General features: G+C 38.1%; 1 protein-coding gene across 1 annotated transcript in view; it reads left to right on the top strand.

Annotated features, from left to right (window-relative positions):
• Window positions 1–25,198, top strand: part of LOC149078230 (uncharacterized) — a 99,056-nt gene that overhangs the window by 42,028 nt on the left and 31,830 nt on the right. The window contains exons 3-8 of the mRNA XM_089241834.1: window positions 2,136–2,529; window positions 11,356–11,640; window positions 15,368–15,805; window positions 15,931–16,065; window positions 20,336–20,547; window positions 22,002–22,139. Coding sequence (XP_089097960.1) covers window positions 2,136–2,529; window positions 11,356–11,640; window positions 15,368–15,805; window positions 15,931–16,065; window positions 20,336–20,547; window positions 22,002–22,139 — 1,602 coding nt within the window. The remainder of the gene's footprint in view (window positions 1–2,135; window positions 2,530–11,355; window positions 11,641–15,367; window positions 15,806–15,930; window positions 16,066–20,335; window positions 20,548–22,001; window positions 22,140–25,198) is intronic.

Below are 25,198 nucleotides of genomic sequence, written 5' to 3'. Positions count from 1 at the left end.
TTTGGGACGAATTTGACTACCGTATAGACATATGCCGTGCATCCCAAGGTGGACGTATTGAGCACATTCAATTTAGTTTTCGAAAACACTTTTTGATTAGTCATGTAATACAAAATTAATCTTAAGTATCTATGTTCAATATTTTTCGTAATATACACATTTCAAATCGGGTGATTCTTTTTTAAACAACCTGCATTTTTTTCCTTTTTCGAGAGGCGCTAGGTATTTCGATTTCCACCTTCCCTTCCCCCCCCCCCAAACTTCAAGTTATCCATCTGCCTACTTCTGCTTCAAAAAATAATGCTTAATTAAAGCTGTGGCATTTCTTCGATGTAGTTTACGGGCCCATAATTAATTTTAAAACAAACTGTATGAATGTATGCAGTTGTGAATAATTAAAGACAATACGAAGGCATTAATTTTCATGCTTGAGAAGATATAAATAAAAAGTTGAAATCAATGTTAGTGCATGAATATCCAACTCAAAAAAGCAGGTCCGGCTATTTACTTCATAGTTAATCTCCTAAGCTTCGTATATAACTCTAAGCGAACTCAATGTTTCAAAAATAGAGAATTCAATACAATTTTAAAATGATTGATGTGACAGAAAACGCCACTGAATTTCCTCATTTCTACAGTAAAATCGGCAATTTTAACACTGATTTCTATGGGGATCATCCGTCAAAAAATGATTTCAAAAAATATGTTTTCTTGCTCCAAGAATATGTAGAGAATTTGATGATATTATTAGACAACAGCAATCGTTTTATATGTTTAAAAAGACTATAAAAGATCGTATACTGCAAATAGCAGATATGGAGCGGTTTGTTTCGTTCGATAGTTAATGAAATTGCAAATGATATAAGGAGTAAAATTTGTTTATATCTTTGTTGTGTAAGAAAATATATCTGTATTTCGTCACATCAGACTATGTTTAACATTTATAGTTTAACATTTTAAAGTAATATATTTGGTGTGACTTGCCTGCAGCAATTGTAGTAAAATATATCTATGTATGTTGCCAGAAATTCTTTATGTAATGTATCAATACAACCCATGGAAGGTTATTTATATCCCTTTGGGTCGAAAAGTGTTTGTTTAATTTTTTTTTTTTTTTTGTCTGTTTTGTCCATTGTGCTGTTTGTTGAATTATTCATCCTTTTCCTGACCCTCAAATTAAAGCCTATGATGATTCTGACGTCAATTCAAAAATCCTCAGTACTGGGAGGATTGAAAAAGTGGCAAACCATTATAATGGCATAAATTATTATACATACATATACCGACAGGATTAAAGCAGTAACAAGCCATTGTAAAGGCATATGCATGTGTAAAACGAATTGCTATTTAACCACGGTAACCAAAGTAAACATTCCGAAAGTGATTGTTGAGGCCCAGAAAGAATTGTTGCCTAGCTAAAATTGTTTTTATAACGTATACGTTATTCTTGCGTTTTCCATTCGTATCTTCGGTTTTACTATGTTGCGCCCCATAGCACGTTTGAATTTCATTTTAGACCATGCATTCTTCGATGAAAATTGTTTGTGTTTGGGTGTACTATGACCTCTTAAAAAGTTCCCGCCATCTCTTCTATATATATATATATATATATATACGTGTATACGCGTGTATATATATTTCTTCTCTCTCTCTCTCTCTCTATATATATATATATATATATATATATAAATAAATTATTATTATTACTATTATTATCGGTGTTGCTTTGCCCCAAAGCATTTATCAGCTCACGCACGCCCACCCACACACACATTCGGAAAAAACATTCTTGAAAATAGGTGGCAATTTCTAGAAAGTTTAACGATTTCAACTGCGGCAGTTTTAATGCGGATCAAGAAAATTTCAAAAACCGCTTAAAGGATTGAGATTGCATAGAAACAGCGTTTACATCTTAGTTGAATTAGTTTTAAAATTTTTGGTAGCTTGAAGTAACCCACGTATCACACCACTTTTTTAATTGTTTCGAAAAATAGCTCTAATGAGTGTTTAATGTTAGTGGGGGGGGGGATGGGTGTTGAATGTACTTATCAACAAACACTCATATCAGAGATCATAGTTACTTTTACGTTGTGTAATCTCAGACCTTTTGCATATTTCTTATTTTCTATTTCCAGATTATAGCGGTGGCTATTAGTCAAGGGGAAACGAAGCTCCGACAACTGCAGGTAACCGTGACGGAGTATAACAACTTTGACCCTGCGTTGGAGCACGACGTATACAGGAGTGAAATCCACGTCAAGACCAAAGTCGGTGCCACGGTGCTCAGGGTGAGAGCTTCGGATAACGATCCACTGCCCTACAATGCAGAGATCTACTACCGATTAGATCCCGATGACACCAAAGGCAGATTCACTCTCGATCCGCTGACTGGTGCCCTGGTGCTTTCGAAAGGGTTTGACTCGACGATGCTCGATCCCGTCATAGAAATGGGTGTCGTCGCCGAAGATGGAGGGTCACCGAAGAGATCTGACAGTGCCAAGATCGAAATTCTTGTCAAGACAATATCCGGTAATCAATCGTGAATTTTCTCAAACTAAATTGCTTCTTATGTACAGCGTGTTCCAGAAATGCATGCCAAATAGACTAGGAGTGGAGTGTGCAGGTAGTAGATATGCTATGGTCCATGTCCGAAATCCAGCATTTTCGTGAAGCAGCTAGCAACTGGTTGGTTACCTCCGAAAGTGATCTTTGAAGACTGTCTGTATGAAGAGGCCTATCACTTCGCGGAGACCTCGGACTCGTAGCAAAATATGCACAAAGAAAAATTGGCAATGCTGGGTCATAAACGACGTCTTCAAGTAGTAGAGCATCAGACAAAGAAAATGAAAAAAACAACAAAACATAAAAGTAAAGTGCGACAGAAACACGCCAGACAGCGAAATGTTCATTGCAGTGCAACCTATATAACGGCATTCTCCGTTAATGGGCATTTTTGTAGTCTGAACTGAGCCTCAATTATAAATATACACTTTTTTTGTTAGAATTTAGAACACCCAGGGAATTTATGAGAGCAGAGCACGAAATGCTCAAAAGCGAAAGCCTAAATTAACAGTACGGTTGTATAATTTGCATTTACATCTTCTAAGAGGTTCTTCTTGAACATATTGGCAACAAAATATTTGCATAAAGTAGATTGAATGCGTCTTGAAATGTCAAATTACTTTTTCCTCTTTGTTTCAAAAAATTAGAACATCTGACTAAAAACGGATTATCTCGTGGATATTTTCATGCAAATTTACATCTACTTGATGAAATTCGTGTTTTATGTTTTTCCTGGTTATTTATGCAAACATAGATTCGTTCAATCTACACAATACGGGTAGAAAATCGGGACATTTCTGCAAAGGCAAAATTACACGCTTGGGCAGTGTGAGAGAACGCGTGATGATAACGTCCGAATATATTGTACTGTGGCCATCTTTGACCTTGACCATGGATTTTATGCATCAAGACATTGGACCTCCGGATTGGACCTCACCTTCTGTAGCAGAAAGCCTCCGCGCGAAGCTCGTGATGCCACTGAAGTCGCTCATTTTACCTTATACTGCAAAAAAGGTAAAGGTTTCGCAAACGTCGGACTGCTATGTCCAATAGCTACAAGTGAAATGGACAACTTCAGTGACGTCAAAGCGTCGTGCGGAGGCTTTTTGCTATAGAAGGTGCTACCTAAGCTATCTTTACTATTGTAGAGCTGATAGCAGCTGGTTTGCAAAATTAATTAGCTTTTTCTTTAGCATGACACCACAATCTCTTGGTAGGAACAGCATTTAAGTATAATCTTCAGATATCACGAAACCACCAATAGATATATCGATGATGTTTGGTGTAAATTGACGAATTATTGATCTGATCTGCGTTTTCTACCTTCAAACTTCAACTGGAACCAGAAAAATAGAGGCCAATGAATCAGAAGACTTCTCTGGATGGAGATGTACATTAGGATGTCTACCTTTTGATTCCTGAAGTTGATGACTTGTACAGAGATGGAAATTTCACTTGCCATCACGATTTTGACTATGTCTAAGAAGCTATATCGATGCTACAGAGATAGGAAAAATCTGGAGGGCAAATGGAAACTCCTTCTCCGTACAAGTCTTCAACTTCTAGAATCAATAGGTAGACAGCCTTTATGCACCTCCATCCAGCGAAGTCTTCTTATTCATTGGTTTATTGGTGTGTGTGTGTGTGTGTAGAGAGAGGCATAAATTCAATGTCTTGATTCAAGGCCATAGCGAGGGAAAGGGGACTAGACCCCCAATGTGAGAAAATGACTGTGAAGGGGGAAATGATGGCCAAATATATTGTTATATCAATTATCCCTCCCTCCAAACGATATTTCTGGCAACGGGCATGTTTTGATGCATAAAATTCATGGTCAATGTCAAAGATGGCCACACTACAATGTATTCGTTCGATATCAGCATGCGTTTCCTCATACTGTTCTACCATATACACATGTAATTTTGCGTTAGCAGAAATGTCCTATTTTTTACCCGTATCACTTAGATTGAACGAATATAGGTTTACATAAATAACGAGGAAAGACATAAAACTCGAATTTGATCAAGTTGATGTAAATTTGCATGAAAATATTCATGTAATAATTCGTTTTTAGTCAGATGTTATAATTTTTTGAAACAATTTTTGGGGGTGTTTTATTTTTTTGAAACAAAGCGGAAAAAATAATTTGATCATTTCAAGACGCATTTAATCTACTTTATGCAATTTTTTCGACCCCGATATGCTTACGAAGAACCTCAAAGAAGATGAAAATACAAATTACAACCGTACTGTCAATTTGGGCTTTCCAGCTTGAGCAATACATGAACTACTCGTAAATTTCTGGGATGTTCTAATTTTTTGAAAAGGTCGTGTGTTAACGTCACTGCCCGTTAGGAAATGTCCACACTCATATACAAAGTCGCATAAGAAATCGGGTGATCTGCGACTTTTCATAGATAAAAGTACATGTCTCAGAACACGTCCACTTTCATATACAAATTCACGCAACACGTGTTCTGCGACTTGTTCTTCGACTTTGCATATTAGTGTGGAGATGCGATCCATTATCGAGAGGTTTCGCTGTATAACGTTCCCTATAAATTTGATGTGTGCGTGGAACTGTTTTTTCAAAGCGCCGTATGCGCCACATACACCATGATGCATTAGGCAATTTGCTTGCGCTGGAAAATATTTACCGCATGCCGTCACACACAGGTGTAGCTAAAAGGTCCCACATTACAGGTAGATTCTAAATTCATGGAACAAAACTTTAAGAGATGATATTTTTTATCATAGAATGTGTGTGTGTGTCTGCGAGCGGTCGAATAGCAATAGCAAAGGCAAAAAGGTGTTTTTAGAGAGTGCACAGGAGCACTTCACCAAAAGCAAACATCATATTTTTTCCGACTGCTTTGGCTGCGATATATTCTATCATCCATTCGAGGGTGCACATGCACCTTCGGATGGATTGGAGTTTTCTACTGGTACGAGAGCAATCAAGGTTTTGTTGTGCCAAACAATGATCAAACCGTATATAATGGCTTGTGATAGAAATTACGTTACTCAAGTTGTACCATAAGAAGGCCTACCACATTATAATACCCTGCACCCCTCGAATAGTTGATAACACTTATTGCAGCAAATCCGTCAGAATAATTTATTTGCTTATGATGAAATGCTGTTGTGCACTCAGCACAAAATCACCAAAAATAAGTCTCTACCGTCTTTGCTATTGTGATTCGACAACGCAATTTATAACCAAAAATGCTTGTTTAGGTGTCTTATATCACCTTTCAAAGTTTGTAGCATGAATTTAGAATCACCGTGTATATCGTTTGCGAAATGCATTGAGCTTACAGTTGGTGCACAGTAACACGATTCACAAATCCTGTGAAATCACATGCATTTCGAAAATATCCTGGTGTGCTAGGGATCATTTCAGTAACTTCAGCCACACAATTTCAACGCCATCTACCACATAGTGGCGTTGCGCGCGACCTACATTGTTTATTATACGTGTCAAATTCAGCTTTTTTGCACCCTAACTTCCAGAATGTTTCCATATGCATTCCTAAACCCCCATACATGCATGCATAGGCGCCGACATGAAGAAAACGGGGGGGGGGGCTGAAAGTTGTTTGTTTTCTCATGTATACGGAGAGGGAGGATGCATTGTATTGTTTTCTTCCTAAAATTATTGGTAAGGGGGGGGGGGGGAGATGCTCAAATAGCCTCAGTTCCTGGGTTCCGGCACTTATGCATGCATGTTCGGTTAACTTGAACTGAACTCTTATCGTAATGGAATACACAATTTCCCTCATGCCGTATTGATGCGTCGAATATAATTTGAGTTATATATAACTGTAGTATATAATCCGACACGGGGCGTATATTTTAAGAGTTGCACAGCTACTCACATAATATTCAATTTTGGTTACTGCTCTAAGTAAAAAATATATATTTGGTGTGAAGAACAAAACGCTGTTGCCAGAGATTTATTGTTTGCGAAAAAGATACAAAAAAGCAAGAAATAGCTTTTCGGAAGAAAGTTGTTGAGTTGCGGCCGAGAACGCGCAGGCAAGAGAACGTCAATGTATAACTTAATAATAATTTAGGGAATAAGAATGATCCCCTAACTGAACTACTATATATTAGTATATGAATGGGTAACAGGATAAGAGCTACAAGGGTGTACACTCAATTTATATATGCTGGTGCTACTGTCTAGGAACGTAACAGCAACTTCGTTCGTGATCAGTTCAGTTCGGATCAGATCACAATAAAAGTCGTAGAAGATTAGTCTACGGTGATGTCACCAGGTAGATAATATGGCCTTCTTGTGTGTCAGTGTGCGTCTGGCGACCTTTTTTGCTCTCGCACTGGGCAATTTCAAGCTGGATTTATCAAGAGGAATATCCATAGTAGAAACAGTATCTATTCTGGCATTTACAATGGACTCTCCTAAGACGGAATTTATCGCGATTGGAGCTCTGAAAGCTCTAAGTTTATATTTTCATTGGAACCAAATGATGTGACGAATTTTAGATTTTTCAACACACATTTTACACGTCCCACGTTACACCTGAAAGTGGCAAGCAACAAACAAAATTCTGCGTAGTACTAGAATACACTGCAAATTAGACCGTAAACACGACTACTGAAGCTCGTCTGGCGCTACCTATCATTTCTGGCAAGAACTTTGTTCTTTACCTAATATATATAATTTAATAAGATAGTAATATATATAGCATATATTTGACGAAATTAAATTTTTTACTACGTTTTCAGTGTTTTTTCAGATATAAGAATTTTGCATACTAGTGTACGTAGAATAGAGATTGTGTCAAATAATTGAGTATGTGATAATCGATTGTCTATGTGTATTCGATTTAAATTCAAAGAAAGGACTCTAATTTCCAGGACTCGTGTTTATTCGATGATTTTTGAATGGAATTTCCGATGTCAAACATCACTGTGAAATTTCAGAATTTACGAGGGAATTCGGTAGCATGCCTCCTTCTCTATACCGGTGCAACGCTATTATTTTCATTCCGATGCGTTGTGTGAAACATTAATTTCTAATCTCATTATCTGTACGGTTGGATGTGGATCAGAATTTACATAAAATGCAACGTAAGCGCACGTGTGTATACATATACAAGATAGATGCGAAGTCGTCTACTTTGTTGGCTGTGGGTAATGGAAACATGGAAGAAGAGAGGAGATGTTGAAGAGATGAATCTCGAAAAATTTATAGATGCTCTGGAAATATTCTGATTTCGTATTATTTTCCCTCGAAGAAATTTCGAATTGGCACGATTCCTGACTTTCGGCGAAAAATGATAAATTTTACATCCCTGACTGATCTGAAAGATAGTGACTTACCTCTAACAAAAACTATAGTGTTTTACCTCAAACAAAATCTGCCACCACTGTGATCACGTGAATTACATTGTGGAATAAGAAGTTGCATCGTGCATAATTTCATGTGTTACAGCTATTGATCTAACCTAGCTGATGAAAAATGAGTACCGTATTCCTAGGTACGGTACTCAGATGAATAGAATGAAAAACAGTAACGTTCTATATATAAATAGTACTGGATATGGACGCTTCAAATTTCTTTTTTTGTCCTTGCCAATGGCACATTTACAGGGGCGCTAAGCGGGCTATAGTCAAGGGAAGCAAGTTCGAAGGGATGGCAAATTTAAGTAATGATGTCATCGTATCGACCGATTACACTGCTCCCAACCTTCGGAAAATTGTTTGAAAAAGTACTGATCGAGCGTGACTTATCACGTAAAATCCAATGATTGGCTTAACCCAAGGCAATATGATTTCAGGACTGGCAAAAAATTCCTGTGAAATATCCCTACATCATCTAATTCAAACACTTGAGAACTTCAGACGCCAAGAATGCCTTGTTGCAGTAGTTACTCTAGACTAAAGCCTTCGAAACTATATCTCATAATCTAATAAAAAAAATTCACTTTCTTTCCTTCATTACATCAAAATTTAGGGCATGTCATCGAGAACTTCTTGACAGGCCGCACCGTCAGTTTAGACTTCGATGGTGAATCTGTCAATCACAATCTCTCCAGAGGTTCCCCTTCTTATGGAACTTGGCACTAAACTCACTATTATAATTGTCAGATGAAAATATTCATATCCGAGCATATGCAGATGATTTGGAAATTGTTATTAAAGATTCCGATTTGAAAAACATCAGTGAGCGAGCAAAAATATCACTCACCCGTATATATGATTTGCTGTTCATATATCAATTACAGATTGAATGATCGAAATTATATTATACCTCTGGCCGAACAAAAATAAATAAATAAATAAAACTTCCCAAACTAATCAAGCACGACACAAAATTTCTGGGGCATATCTTGACGAGAAATTGAATTTCGTCAAACATGTATCTGAGCTCTTACTTAAATCCGCCAGCCTTCTGAATAATTTGCATCGTCTTGCTGACCCAAAGTGGGGCATATGTCGGGCATTCAAAAACATTATACAGGACAATTTTCACTAAAATTTTTTTCGCCTTGCTCTTCCGTTTGGTACCAACAGCCATCTCTTATGGATATGATCAGATATGAAAATCAGGAGTGCAGATATGTTGCGATGGTTGCTGCACTTTTTACCTGTTTACAGGATGGATTCACAAAATACTGCTGCTTTCTTCTCCGTCTATGGGGCAGCAGAGACACCAAAAGCCACTAAGAAGCCAAGGAGTGGCCCGTAAGAAAATCGTATATCATTAGAAAGGATAATGTGAAAAACACACAATACTCCACTGATTAAACCAAATAACATTTTGCCTTCGCTTCATATCAAGTTGGGCCTTAATGAGAATTTCGTTACAGCTGTTGATGAAGGTCAGTTTTTTAATAATGTGAACGAAATATTTCTCAAATTTACCAAGGGAAGGCCGAAAGGGAGCATATTTGTTGGACATGAAATCAGTAAACTGCTGAAAGATCCAACTTTCGATACCAAGTTGAGAAATCATGAATTTGCTGCTTTGTTCTCTTTCTAAATTGTTATCTACGGCTTTCTTGGCAAAAGAAAGGACGATAACTATGTTCTATAGTTGGTGATCTGTTAGATACCAACAAGAACGTGGGAACCAAAATGTCACCAAAAATGCACGTGTACTCTGATTTCATTCAGAAATTTTAGGTGCTTTTAGCAATGGACAATTCGAACGCTTTTACCAAGGGGTCCTTACTATGCAGCATCCAGAGACATTGGAACATTTCTATGATAGGGTAATAATGTTGGTTTTTAATCAGGGAGATTGATGATACACTTCACAAGAAGAAAAGCAGCCTCATCTTATTTCTCCAAATCAAATGTACCTAAAACGTTTGAAATATATTACCAATTTAAGTGTTTTTGCAGAAACATTAACTGGAAAACATCAGTAAGATCTGAGAGGTTTTTAAAACTTATTTAAAACCAATCAATATTACATTTTTATATTGGTGTGATAGTTGTGTATCCCAGAACTGTGACGTGATAGATTGTTTTATTTATCACCGCTCACTCCACGAGCTATTGTACAAGCCAACTTTCTCTCTTCACCTCCTAGGAGGCTGGGTCGTGTCAGAAAGCATCTCGTATTTATTCAACAAACGAAATAATTATATACATTCTATGGAAACAATCCATCAGAAAGCAGTGACGTCATAGAGAAAAGCTGTTTTTGTTTTACTGAATTTAGCACCAGAGGAATCGCCAACGAAAAAGGCAAATACAAGGAAAATACAAAACTCTTAATGCATTTCGACAAGCTATTGGTGTGGTCTTCAAAGGATAAGAAATATGACGCTCACCAAGGATCCCACTTGGATTGGTTAAGCAAAAAACATTAATTACCCCGCTCCTGCGAGCATTCGCTGAGAGTTAAGATTGCTTACCAATAAAAGCTCGGTTGCTCAGCGGAAAGAAAAAATATACGTCTGTCCGAGTCAAACTTCGTGACCAGAACGTGAAGCTGGTCGCTTGAGTGTAATAATGCCAGGATTGGCTGCTTACCAATCAGGTGACCAGAATGAAGCGCTCAGCTTCAATCTCACACGACGTTTGACTCGGATAGACGTATATTTTTTTCTTTCCGCTGAACAACGTTTGATAAGAAATCTCAACTCTCAACGTATGCCATCAGGGGCGGGATAATTAATGTTTTTTGCTTAACAAATCCTCGGTCAGCGTCATATTTTTTTATATCCTCTGAAGACGACACCCATACAGCGTGTCGAAATGCATTAGGAGCTTTGTATTCTTTCTTGTATTTGCTTTTTTCGTTGGTCATTTTTCTTAGTATTATAAGGTAAAGTTTACCTACTCTTCCGTAGCATATTATTTATAATTTCAATAAGAAATATGTGATAACGAGAAAAAAAAAAGGTTTTATATATTTTTACGCCTCTTGAAGATCTTTCTTTGCTATCTTTTTATTATTATTGCCTTCTAAGTCTTGTTCTCTATGGATTATATTCTAGGTACATATGCAGGCAGTCGTTTAACGAAATAAACTTTAATGGGAATTATTTCACTCATTCACTTGTTTGAAGAAAAGGCTTGATTTTTTTTTCAAACCAAAAAAATCTCTATAAATCGATCCGAATGTACGTTATAATATCTTAATCCCTTTTGCTTTACTGGAGCGAGTTAAGCTCCTTTTTACAGATAGGAATGGCTATGAAGCTTTTAAATTACCGTTTTGTTATAATTTATTTTCAATATGCATATTAACGATTTCCCTATATTGTATATATAGGTTCTAACTTTTGTTTCTCATCATCTGTGTTTCTTTAGAGCCCCGTGACGTGCGCCACACCAATGCCACTGGGAAGAACGTACAAATCTGCTGGAGTAAGCCCAAGTACGGCCAGGTACTGGGTTACTTGATTAAGTTCCGGGAAGTCGGAGACCCCCACGGTTCTCCATCCTTTCACAACACGACGTCCAACGGAACAGCACCTTGCACGACTCTCGTCGACCTGAAGGCGTGGACGGATTATGAGTTTCGAGTCTATGGGTGGAACACTATGGAAACTGGGCAAGGAAGCTCCGTGGGGAGGTTCGGAACGCGTCCAGACTGTACGTACTGTCTCGTACTCTTTTCTTATTTCTTGTTTTGATTCTTCGTCATCATGTTTGTTACTTTTATAAAGGACATATAGTTAACGAAAAAGAAACTGAACGAGGCAAGTTTTAAAGCATGTTCGATTTTATGCGTTGCAGTACATTCTGAAGGTACGCCCACCCCCATATGCTTAGTCATTTGGCCTTGAGGGGTAATTAATAAATACACCATACTTTGTTTCCTTCTTCTTTCTTTTTACTCTCCCCCATCATACTGATCGCAGCGCCATGGAATTCGCTATACCTAATCCAAAAGGCGCAACTCAAATCTCTACGATGTACCGAGCGTTCGTGGGTCCTCCCAAGTTTTACGTTTGTCTTGTACGCGTTGCTTGGCTCACAATGAAATATTTCGTAACATCCGTGCACGTTGATGGGAAATTTCTACAAACCACTCAAGGACAACGCACCTTAAGGTATAAGCCGACATTATAATGCTGCTGTTACTATTCAGTGCACAGGTAAGAGTGATAAGATTATGGGATAATACCGATGCAATCAAATATAAGCATGTTCCTATCGCTTCTGTTAGATATGTGTCATGTCTCTCCCGTCGGAACTATGAATAAGATCTAAATAAGACGAGTACTCCATCAGTAGAAGTGGGATTTCCGAAAAATTACCGAACTTTACACACTCGAAAAGGTTCTTAAAAACTAGCATTTATAATAACGGGGAAGTTTAGTTGGAAACACACTGGACTATAATTTGAATCAAGCTATCTTGTAAGTGGTCGGTCAATATGCGCTTTCTCTTGATATTACGCGGTACAGAACGGCGAGATGAATTTCTAATCCGCATTTATTTCGTGCCGGAGGAATTGAAGTGGCCCTAATAGCGAGGATACTCTTCACCGCTTTTGGTTCGTTATCTGCTCTAGGAAAGGAAGGAAGGAATTATTGTGTATCGCTATCGATAATTCATTTAGCACAGCCTAAATCTGACACTCATTCACTCAAATCTGCGAAGCTTTCTGAAACGGAGACAGAGAGAGAGATAATGAATTTTTGAAACTTGATCCGCGCGTTGTCTCATCTGAACGAAGAGAAATTAGCTTCATCGCTGATTCCGGGCGCGTTTTCAATGAATCGACGCGAAAATATCAGGATAAATGTCAGCACCTCCAGAGCACTATCCATCATGATCATCAGCGTTTCGTTAGGTTAACGCGATGAACATACTCTCGCGGTATCCCAACTGTGAATAATTAACAATGTCATCGCGCCTCCGAACGAAGAACGTCCCGTGACTCGCATTGTCCACGAGCAGTCATGCATTCATTTTATGAAATAACTCGCCATTTTCCGAACGGTCGCAGCGTTCGTACAATTTCAAAGGTATGAATTATTATTTTTAATGGAGCTGAAAATCCACTGGTAGACGATGCTTTAGGTGTGAGTTCAAAAGTTTTTCTTTCCCTCCCTACAAAAATAGATAAGCTGGCTATATTTGAAGAAATGCTGATTTCTTGGAAAGACAAAAATTCATCTCTGCCACCACGCCCTCTCGTATGCCGGACGAGTACCAATTAGCTATAGAAAAAAAATATATATTTGAAAAACTCATCATCTCTACACATAGCCAGTTTTCCGTATATCTTGTACTAACAAGTAGAGAGCACACCTTTCTCTGCAAAATACAGCAACTGTAAGAATCGCATAAACTCTGCAGAGGACGACGACGACTCCATGCTTGCTAGGGGGAAGAGGAGCATAGCATAGTGCCCACAGACCCACAGCACAAAACCCATAACGTTCGAACCAAAATGTGTGAAGTCATATCCAAACTGATCGCTGAAGTCCGTTTGGTTGGCATTCGCAGAACCTCTCTCTCACACCCTTAGATTGCGATTGGGTATGGCGATGCCCACTTACTACAGGAGTGTCTACACTAAAAGGTGTCTGTCTCCATGCTGCGATCAACATCACGCTTTTGGATCATGGTTGATTAGCCATTCTACGGCAAACCTAGACATTCTTTAATACGTGCGATGTAAATTTTGAGCATCTTCTCATGTTAACCCTTTAAGAGGCATTGACGAGATATCTCACCTCCTTAGAGACCCATTATTTTATCTCATTTAGGGACCTTAGAGACCTTTTATTTCAAGCCTAGATATTTTGTAAAGCTGATTTTTCTCGATGGAACACTTTTTTCAACGCCCTGACATTGCATGTGCTGAAAATCGGAAGAAGGCCTACTTAATTGAAAAAGATATAGCTTTTTATAGGGGGGGTTAAGGGATTTCTGCTGTGGCGCTTAAAGGGTAAGCAAACATCACATGCAATGCGAAATATCCCGTTTGCTCATTTGGTCTTTCACACGATGCGATTATATTATTTGCACGTTATTTCCTTTCCCGTTTCCTTCTGGATTATACAGCGTGAACTTCATGCATCATCGATAGTTTTGCTGCGGTATATGTTAGAAAAAAAGACATATCAAAGAACAACACACAAATTTTAGAATATCACGATAATTCTATAGCCCCGGAACCAGATGCGGCGGTCACTACGATCGATAGTTCGCCACCACCGCAAGCAAGAGTCTTTGGGTAACAAGTTCTTTTGCCGCTACCGTATGTGCGCCTGTTCTGTTTCAAACGAGAAAAATCAAAAGTTATATCTTCCCTAATATACTTGCTTTTTTCTTCCCTGCCATTCATTTATCCTTTTCTCTGTTGTTTTTGTTCGAGTTCACCATTAAACACTTAATAGACTGAGAGTACAGAAGCGTGTACCACCTACACGTCCAGCACACATTCAACGGTAACCTACCTTTAGTCCCAAATTTTTATATTCGGAAGTGCCGAAGGCACTTCAAAAAACTATTGAATATCGTATTGTGTTGCTGTCAATATCGGATCATATTGTGATGTGAAATTTCTGCCATTTTTGACTGCTTTAACCAACTGTCAACTGATCAAAATATGTGAGGACCCGTGAAAGAACATCCCGGTAACAAAAACTACATTCTCGCTCAGTCTTATGTTACCATGCCGGTACCTAGACTTGCACCCGAGTGGTAAGATGCTCGTCTTCCACCATGAAGGTTACCGTCAAGATACACGGGTTCGATTCCAGGGAAGAACATCAGAAACAAGTTATTTTCCTACCAAGCCTGGTTCGACCACCGATAGATGGCTTTTTCATTTCCTACCCAACTTCACTAGTTGGAAATTACCATGTAGCGATTTATGACCGGAGTTGGTGTGCGGTAAAGTACAGGGACAGTCTCGACCGAGAAGTGAAGTAATAATTGAGCTGAAACACTACCAAGAACTCCCGAAGTGTGAAATATCATATCCCTTTCGGGATGGAATCACTATTGGTGTGTCTTTTGAGAACGGAGGAAGGCGAATGTTCACCTCCCGCCAATGTCAATAATACAATATTTTTTATTGAACGGGCATCATCCCTTTCGACCTCCCCGTATTGGTCTATGAATGGTACAGAGCATACAGATTTTATTCTTAAACTTCTAGATTGCCTTTGCAGGAGGAGAAGGAAGGGGGGGGGGCTGTGCTTAGAAAAATACATTTGCGACAAAGTGTGAGGGAAATAAAATTGGAGGGCTGGTTTATGTTGATGCATTGTACAACAGTGAGTGACCTGACATTTTTCTCTTTCTGATCCTCGCATGCGAAGTACTTCTAACGTTCGTCATTTTTTTCTTGTTCCAGATTGCCAGATGAATATTTGCCAACACGGAGACTGTCACGTTCTTAACGAAGAGCCTGGATACCACTGCGACTGTAAGACCGGTTTCTACGGCGAGGTTTGTGAAAAGTTCGATCCGTGCACTCTGAGCCCCTGCGAGAACTTCGGATCGTGTCGCAACATATCAGATGGTGAATATCGTTGCGAATGCCTTTCGGGGTTTTCGGGGAAGAACTGTAGTGATTTCAATCCTTGCGCCTTGAGGCCGTCGCCTTGTCACAATGGGGCCCGATGCGAAAGTACCGCCAGTCACAACTACCAGTGCTACTGCACGAAGGGATTCTACGGTAACACTTGCCAGCTGTACGACCCTTGCTCCATCAGCCCTTGCGGCAACGGGGGAAGATGCCAGAACATATCGGAGACGGATTACCTTTGCATATGCGTTCCCGGATACACTGGTCAGAACAGTTATTATTATTATTATTGATCTTTTTTTTCAGACATTCATATTCTAACAGACATTTTTTCTTACTTCTTAATCACGTCTTGTTTCATCAAGTTTTTTCCCTCAAACTCAATTCAGGTAAGCAATGTGAAATGAACGTGGACGAATGCGCTTCATCTCCCTGTAAACATGGTGGAACTTGCTTGGATGGCATAAACAGTTTCCATTGCAAATGTGCACCTGGATATAGAGGAAAAAGATGCCATCTGATCGGTAAGTTACTTTCGACACATCTACGCGGGTCGTTCAATAAGAAAGTCAATTTGTATGAGATAGCACGATCACTTTTAAATTACAGTCGAAATGGGATAATACGGAGCTAAAGGGGACAGCAGAAAAGTTCGAATTATCCATTTCATCAGTATAAAAATGTACTGAATAATATCACTCACTATGCCAGTTTTCTCGTTATTGCAACTGGTGTTTGTATAAAACGTAAACGATCACGAAAACCATTTAATTTGTAAAATTTCAACTTTCATTTTTTTATATTTTCGATGCTCTTAAATCTTGCATAAAATCTTCTAGTTGATTTATAGAATGAAAGATGCGAGTTTTGAATTTCAACAGCCGTGATTTTTCTAACATGCCTTTGCAAGTTCTGGAATAGGGACCCCTGTTTCTTTCTTATATATATATATATATATATATATATATATATATATATATATATATATATATATATATATATATATATATATATATATATATATATATATATATATATATATATATATATATATATATATATATATATATATATATATATATATATATATATATATATATATATATATATATATATATATATATATATATATATATATATATATATATATATATATATATATATATATATATATATATATAACATTTTTTATCTAAAAATGCTGAAAGCTGCCAAGATCGAAGCTGAATTTAAATAAATTCATGAAAACTCCGCACTCGATACCATAATTTAAGACCGTTCATTTCTGGATCAACCGATTTGAACGGGTCGCACATTCACCAAGAAGAGGTCCTAGCACCCGGTTTAAGTGTTCCGCCACCACTCGAGAAATCGTTGAAAAATTCTATGGTACAGTCATGGAAGATCGCAAATTGAAGGTGTTTGAGATAGCTGATGTTATGGATATTTAAATGGAACAGGTTCCCAATATTCTCCATAAGAAATTCGAAATGAAAAAGCTTTGTGCAGGACATGGGCGCCGCGATTGCTGACGATTGATCAAAAGTGAACGAAAAAACATTTCAAAAGAAAATTTGTTGATATTGGCTCATAACCAAAGTTGTTGACCAAAAAAATGACCAGAAAAAATTCCCTGAAAATTCAAAAAAAAAACCCCTGAAAACTCGAAAAAATGCCCTAAAAACTCGAAAAGAGATTTCTAAAAATGACAAAAGCGCATCTGAAGGATTGGATAGCGGAAAGCAAAATAGCGAAGTTTCATCTTAGGTACTCCAACTGTCCTTCAATATATGACATGAATGTCGCTCTCCCTTGTTAATACAAGATATATAGCCATCTGGTGGCTCGTCGTCCATGAGCTATTAGCTGATCGTTCACCGTCCATTGCACGGTTCCGTTCGACACATATACGCTCTAGAAAAGGAAAATCTCTATCTCCTCTGTAGCTTAGTGGTCAGATCACTCGTCCGGCAATCGAGGGACCCGGTAGAGGCAGAGATGAGTTTTTTCCTTCATTAAAAAAAATTAACATCTCAAATAATAAATATCTTCACAACATCCAGTCTTCTGTATATCTTGTGCCCTTCAATATTCCCTTGGCAAAACAAAGTTTGTGAAAATTCAATGCATGCAGCACTTACTTATCGAATTCATTTAATATGGATTTGACTATTTGAAAATTGTCACTATAGGATATACAAGCATTTAGCCATGTTCCCTTTCGCGTAATCACGGGATTTGGAGGCAGAGCTAATGCAGGAGTTTGGCTTGAAAAGCGTCTGCGATAACGAGATTTTTCACATTGGACACAAGATGGTCAATGTTCGAAAAACGTGATGGAATTTCTTCACAAATGCTAGGCATTGCATGAGCAAGTTACATGTACAGCTTTTGGATAGGAACTTCTGATCGCCTGCCCTGCTTTTATCATATATGGAGTAGCATCAGTCAAGAAAAGTAAAATATTATTGTGCTCCACATCATTTGGCTACAAAACATTCATGCTTCTGTAAAAAAGTTGACAGATAGTGGAATGATTGAGTGTCACGTCCCTCCCACTCTAGCTTTTGCAAGAGACAAAGTTTAGATGTTTTGCTTCTGGGCATTATTCAAATTTCTACAATCCTGGTTCAGCACACAAGGTTGAGAAAAATTTCAAGTTATCGTCCCTTGCGTTCTAGCTCATCCCTGAGGGCAAAAAAATGTTGTTGCTCAAGAGACACCTATCGTGAGGTGAGAACCCTTCCCAAGTAGTGGGCTATGTTTTTAATTTCTTTTCGATACATTAATATATAGAATGCACTTGCTTTGCATTCTCTTGCCGATGAACGACTTAATTGACTTCTTATCTCCGGCGGAACACTTTTGAAGTCCATATACCAATGCAATCTGTTGTTGTATTTTCTCCCTCTGTTATTGCAGCCAAATTGTAAGCATGCTCCCTTCTGTATGGTTCCCACATTCAGACGAATATTTTTTTGTAATGTGTACTTTGCTTTTTGTTTAAATTGGATTCCTTCATCCCGACCGAAGTCGTAGTTTAATTGATTAAAAGTGGTTTTAATGAAGCGTTTTATATAAATGATATTTCGATAATATTACTCAATGTAATTAGCACACACACATATATTTAATTTCTTTCACCTTTTATACTCGGTAATTTTTTTAGAAAAGTGAAGAACATCTTAAATATGCCATACGATACCTCGAAACTTGAAAAATGCCCTTAAAGTGAAAAAAGGCCAAAAAATTCAAACAATGCAAATGTTATCAACATCCGAGCCCTGTTCATAATCTTTAGGACTTTCGGCACTGGTTTTCGACCGTGGATGAAACATGGATCGACCACTATATACCAGAGTCAAAACAACAGCCAAAGCGGTGTGAAACGGTGCAAAACAAAGCAAAGGATGTTTTGTCTGCTGGAAAAGCGATAGTAACATTTTTTTTTTGATTCTCAGACCATTGTCTGTATAAACTGCTACCACAATGGTCAGACCATAATTGGAAAACATTATGCCATACTTCTGAGAAATTTGAAAGCACAGCTGCAGATGAAACGGCTGATTTGAATTTACAGCCAAAAAAAAATATCAGTATTTCAAAAGTCAATATTCCATCTCATAAGATACATAATGACCAAATTACATGAATTAGGCTTCGCACAAATTCGATAGATTTAGCCTCATGTAACTTTATCCCGCCCTCAATATTAAAAGTTTCGCTCAGTGGATAAAATTGTTCATCAAATGAAGAAGTCATTGCAGAGCAGTATATAAATGACTTTTTTTAAAAAATGAAAACCTTTAAGCAATAATAATAATAATAATAATAATAAGTAATTTTAGTAATAAGTGTGTGGAGCTTTTGAGGGAGACTGCGTTAAAAAATGAAACAGAAATTTTCCAAAAGGTGAACGCCCATTTTTTACCATACGTATCAAACTATCCTCGTAATTAGTAAATCCTCTGAGTATCACCCTGAGCCAAAACTGGCTTAGATTATTTTTTTTTTTTTGGAAAATTTGTGTTCATTGTACTCGGAAATGTTCCTTCAAAAGAAAAATTCATCATTTTTTTTAATTTTAATTGATTTAAATAAATTAATTTGGTTTTAACCGTTGGGGTTAAGTAGAGATATGCGTACTTCAGGTGTTAACTTGAAAAAAAAAAAAAGAATCGTTAAAAACCATTTAAAACCGCTAAACCTGAGGGTCCACATACGTGGACCTCTGGAGTCAAGAGCATATACTAATGGATATAGACAGACAGAATCTTTGCATTTAGTGCGTTTATTTGAGGCAAAAGTTATTTCAAGGAACGACGAAACATTCAAACACTTAAGCAGAAACTGACTTTTTGAAGGGTCACGTCACAAACCGTTGTAAGCGAATATATCGGATCGTCATACATGAGGACGTACATCATGTAACAAGGATTATGACACTGACTAGAGATACTACGAGATAACTAACTCATTCTGTAGCACTTCAAAGCACGGGTGTGTAGTCGGTGACACGAACCATAACACATACACTAACATGAAACGAGGTTTTATCAATTATTCAAGGACCAGTTCATTCGTGAAAGCGTTTCGTGCCGAACCTGATGTTTATTTATTCCACGCCCCGCTCGATAGCTTCATGGCGCTAAAGCCAACTTGCGCCCCATGAACTGACAGATCATACGAAATTTAGTTGCAATGGTGAATTTCCATGCCAAGGTCCGAAAATACTCGAAATTTGCATTTCTATATATGTTTTGTGACTCACGCTGGCCGCGTTTCTTTCCACAGAGCACTGCGTGGCGCATACGATTCAAACGAGTAAGGGGGTGTTTCGTTGGAATTCTACTATTCACGGCCGAGCTTACCATATCGAATGCCCTTTCGGATCGGTGTTCCACGATGCGGAAGGAGCCACAGGATACGCCAAAAGACGCTGCTATTTGCTTTCCAACGGATCAGTTGCTTGGGGTCGCATGGATCTTTCTAGCTGCAGGGAAGAGGTGACAAAATACATATTTTTTTGTTATACGTGAATATAAAGTTTCAAACGCAACTTTCATTATTTGATACATTTCAAAAATAATGTCAGAGTTTCCTCATCCTACCATTGCAATTTGCATCAACATTTTTGCAAATGTACATTGCAACTAATTCCCTGATTTTAGCTTCACGAAACTACAAAACGTAATTAACATGATTCTCCCTTTTTCTGCCCCAGGTATATTGCTATAGAAGCAATCAACGAAATTATAAACTAAGTTTTGCGGTAAAAAAATAACGAAAAAGGTTTCTAAGTAACGAAATTTAACACCAGCTATCGATGGTGTTTCTTGCTATTGTATGGGATATCAATCCAATTTAACCTTCTCAGCGGCAAAAAATGACGAGATATCCCACTTCCTTAAAACCCTCTTATTTTGGCAATGCCAAACGCAGATACCGTTGTAAATTTTCTTCTCCTGGTGACAAATTTTCCCTTTCGTTCAACTTACTAAATCAGTGGAGTCAAATTTGTTCACAGTTCGACTACGCAGGGAGAGAGAGATAGGGGCGGCGGTTTTTTTTCGGGGTAGTATAGGCGTATATATGCGAAAATTATAAATAATGAGAAAGATAAGAGAGAGAGAGATAGAGTATCACAGCTGCACAAAATAGGAAAAAAATATTCTTGAAAAAAGTTGGCATTTTTTACGGAGTTCAGTTATTTCCACCGTGTATGGGTGGTCATGTCTGTCTGTCTGTCTGTGCATAGGCGGAGATAGACATGAAAAATTGGGGGCGGGGGTACGAATATGAAAGCTGAGACATGATGATGCTAATTCATATATATTCATATACCGGCTCTGTCATTGACGCTGGTGGGGGGGGGGGGCGAAATGCACCTCATGCCTCCATATCTCCGCCCATACCACTGTGGCAATTATAATATGCATCAGTCAAATTTTGAAAACCCACTTAAATTGTTAATACGTTGAGAATTACAACTAGATGCTCGGTTAATCGAGGAAGCATACATTTTGGCAGTCTCCCTATAATGCTGAATGAAGGTTATGGGGCGATTCAGTCCCTTTTCCTGATCCAGCATTCGGAGCACCAGATCCGCCTGCATCAAAGAGCGACTCGAGACAAAAAACTCACCAATGCGAGAACCTTTTTGGTGTTTTCTGTATATTATTCCGTTCAACGCTTTCACACTTTGCATTGCAGAGACAAAACATTTTTTCCAAATTCTACTGTCAGTAATTGTTTTTCCTCTTACCCTGGATATGGCAAAACATCGCACAGCCCTAGAGCCGCCCCTACTGGCAGCCTTCCTCTCTTAGTTGCCGCACGGAAAGGGAAGCGTGGTATACGAGATTTGCATCAATTTTTTTAACCTCATTATGGTCAAAAAACGAACATAAGGACAGTTCTCCATGGGGTAGTAAGAATAATGATGTTTCTGCTTCGGCAGGGATTCAAGAACGCCGAAGACTTGACCGGGGAACTGAAGATGTTGACCGAGGATCCGAAACACTTGAATATAGTGAGGTTGCAAGAAGCCGCCAAACAGATCGAGAACATCTTGAGTTTTGCCATTCAAGACAAGAAAGTGAGTTGAATGCTGTTTCTATTTTTCTCTATTACAGCATATTCTGGCTTATTTTTGATCGTTACTCATGCAGTGGAACCGCTTGATAACGGACACCACGGGACCGAATGTTTTGTCCGCTAACGGGGAGTGTCCGTTGGAAAAAAGCTAAATACAGTCGGTTCCCGCTTAATCGGACAAGGGATAAACGGATACTCCACTTTTTAACTTTTACTTCGCTTAAACGGATAAAATCTTCCGGCACCAAAATTTCTTCCATAGAGACAATAATGTTAAAATTCCCCGCCTAATATGGTAATTTCAACGACTTTTCCTCGTTTTATCGAATATTGCGCTTCACGCGTCAACTGTTAATGCACATCAACCAATATACACAATGTTTTTATTGAATAGAACATTTGAAATTAATGGAAAATATATTACTAAGTTTTAAAAAAATACATTTAAGAGTTGGTACTAGCATCCAAGTATTCAAATTGTCTTCATTTTATTATTATTCTCTGGTGAAAAATATACGGCGATAACTTTCCTAATGAAAAGTAAAAGTCTTAGGTATTGTTGATCGTTGTAATCTATATATATACGATTGATTTTCTGTGTGTGTGTGTTCTCTATACAAATCTACAATTTTAGATCGATCGCGTCCAAATTTTGCATATCATATATACCAAACAGGGCCCGGATTAAACTATAGTCTACTTTAAAAGTTCGTCAGAGCTGGGCAAAAACTGCCGGACAACAATGATTCCCGGGCCTCAACAATCACTTTCGGAATGTTTACTTTGGTTGCAGTGGTTCACTAGCAAAGGCATATACAGTATATGCCTTTACAATGGTGTGTCATTTCTTTAATCCTGTCAGTATATGTATAATAGCTTATATGCCTTTATAATGGTTTGACACTTTCGTAATCTTCCCAGCAATTGAAGAAAACCCGGGCAGCTCCGGGTGTTATAGTTAGTTAAATATATTTTCCATTTCATTTTTTATGTCTGATTTATTCGAGAAGCTTTATTAACATTCATCTTTCATCAGTTTTCAAATATACAAACTATACTAACGTTGTGGTTGTGATATGGCAATTGAATTGTTCCCCGCATAAAGGGATATTGTGTACTGGAATCGTTGATATCCTATTGAGGTGGGGCCGACTGTACATTGAAGGCCCTGTTCAACAGTCTTCAAAAGTGTCCTTTAACGGGATGTATCCCCGTTATGAAAGATCCACTGCTTCCACTACCGTCAGAACAAGCTGGAAAGAAATATATGAATACATTTCTTATTGTTTTTAGTGGGGAGCGGGTGAGGGCCGAGGCGTCTACTCTGTAAACAGGATTATAGAGAGTACTGCATTCTCCTAGTAAGACTTCCAGTCGATTTCTGGATTAGATCAAGTGGAATTTATCTCCATTTTTTCTTCATTACCAGTTGAGCTGCTGAACTTGGTCTGGATTTTAACTGCCGTTCAAATTCATCCTCAAAATACTTGACCAGGGACTCTAGCGGGAACCATCGGAACCCTAAGCGCGCCACAACAATCGTTTTATGCCCGTAGCAAAACATAGCTGCGTCTCTATAGCACAGTGCATTCTCATCCTAGGGAAGACAACCGTTAGTTCCGTAATATTTACAAAGTGCTGGAAGGACGTCATTATCTAGAACGTCAATGTACTCATCGTCCTTCATGGTTGTAAGAACAAACACCAATGGTCCAAAACCCTGCAAGTGAAATTTCCCCAGACCAAAACGCCAAACTTCGTAGTTTGTATGCACTACACTAGTGGTTGGCGTTCCCTAGGCTGTCTGCAAAGTTCAATCTAGGATTATATGCCCCCATTGGTCCATCTGAGCATTTCCCAGGGCTCAAAGCTCATGACTCTGGCGATCGACTTTATGCATAAAACGTTTGCTTACTGTAAATTTATTCAAAATAACATGAATGGAAAAATCTAACTTCTGAATATGGGGGGGGGGGGTTTGGATAAGCCGGAGGGTCACGAGAAGGAAAAAAAGGGGGTGCATGGCAAAAAAGGGTTGAGAAAAGTTCTGATATAAAATCTCTTCGAACCTCACCTACAGCTCGCCATTCACTGGCAAAATATGCAACTAGTCTACAAGTGCAAAAACTGCTGGTTCCCCAATAAAAATGCGACAAGAAAGTGAATTTGTCGCTAAATTTTTTCTTTTTTCCTCATTCACTTTCGAAGTCGTGTAAACATTTTCGAACACCGCATTGTTTTGCTTAGATATCAAGTGCACGTAACATGTATGGCAAGACATAAAATACAGAGCTATAACGACGAACAATCCTAATATAAAATAAAAATGAGAGAAAAGTTACAATGGAAATACCAGGATAAAATTTACAGTTTTTGTATGCGTGTGTGTGTTCAGTGAAAAACAAATAATTTTGTGTGTGACAGCTTCGGTGTCTCAGTGGGTAGGAACGCAGTAGCACATGTGCATTGTTACATTCTTACAAACAACAAAAGCTCGACCAAAAAAAGAAGGAAAAGGAAAATTTGCTTTCATATACATTCACTATTTATTCGTATGACGAGAAAAAAATTAATTCAAGCTGAGCAAGATTCGTACGGAGTTGATGCTACAAAAAAGTTTCATTTGCTTAAATCTGTTCTTTTGAATTTTCCCTCTCTTTGTTTCTTTGAAATTCATGTGTTTTTTTTTACTTTTTTTCTTTCTAAATTGAAAACAAAATATAAAACACAAAACTTCATTCCAAATGTGCAGTGAACCCTAAACATGTTCTTGAATCTATCGTAATTATTTATTTTCGAGTGCTATAAAATTAATACGAAAGTTTGGCTTCGTAACAGCTGGATGATACGAAGATGAATTCAAGAAAGAAAATTCACATGCCTCTACGGAGAACGAATCGAACCCACGTCCTCTTGCATGCAGGGCGAGTGCGTCAGATCACTACGCTACAGAAACAACGAATTTCTTCCTTTAGATCTTAGGATAAGTCGCTATCTGGAGAGCAAAATTGTTTGCGTATGTGAGCTATCCGTTATGTCTGACTGTCCATGTCGGTTCAG

Source organism: Pholcus phalangioides, unplaced genomic scaffold (genome assembly GCF_987345545.1).
Source record: "Pholcus phalangioides strain wild (caught in Gottingen) unplaced genomic scaffold, Ppha-v1.0 ptg000014l_1, whole genome shotgun sequence".
NCBI classification, from domain to species: Eukaryota; Metazoa; Arthropoda; class Arachnida; order Araneae; family Pholcidae; genus Pholcus; species Pholcus phalangioides.
This window is presented reverse-complemented; position numbering and strand designations above follow the sequence as displayed.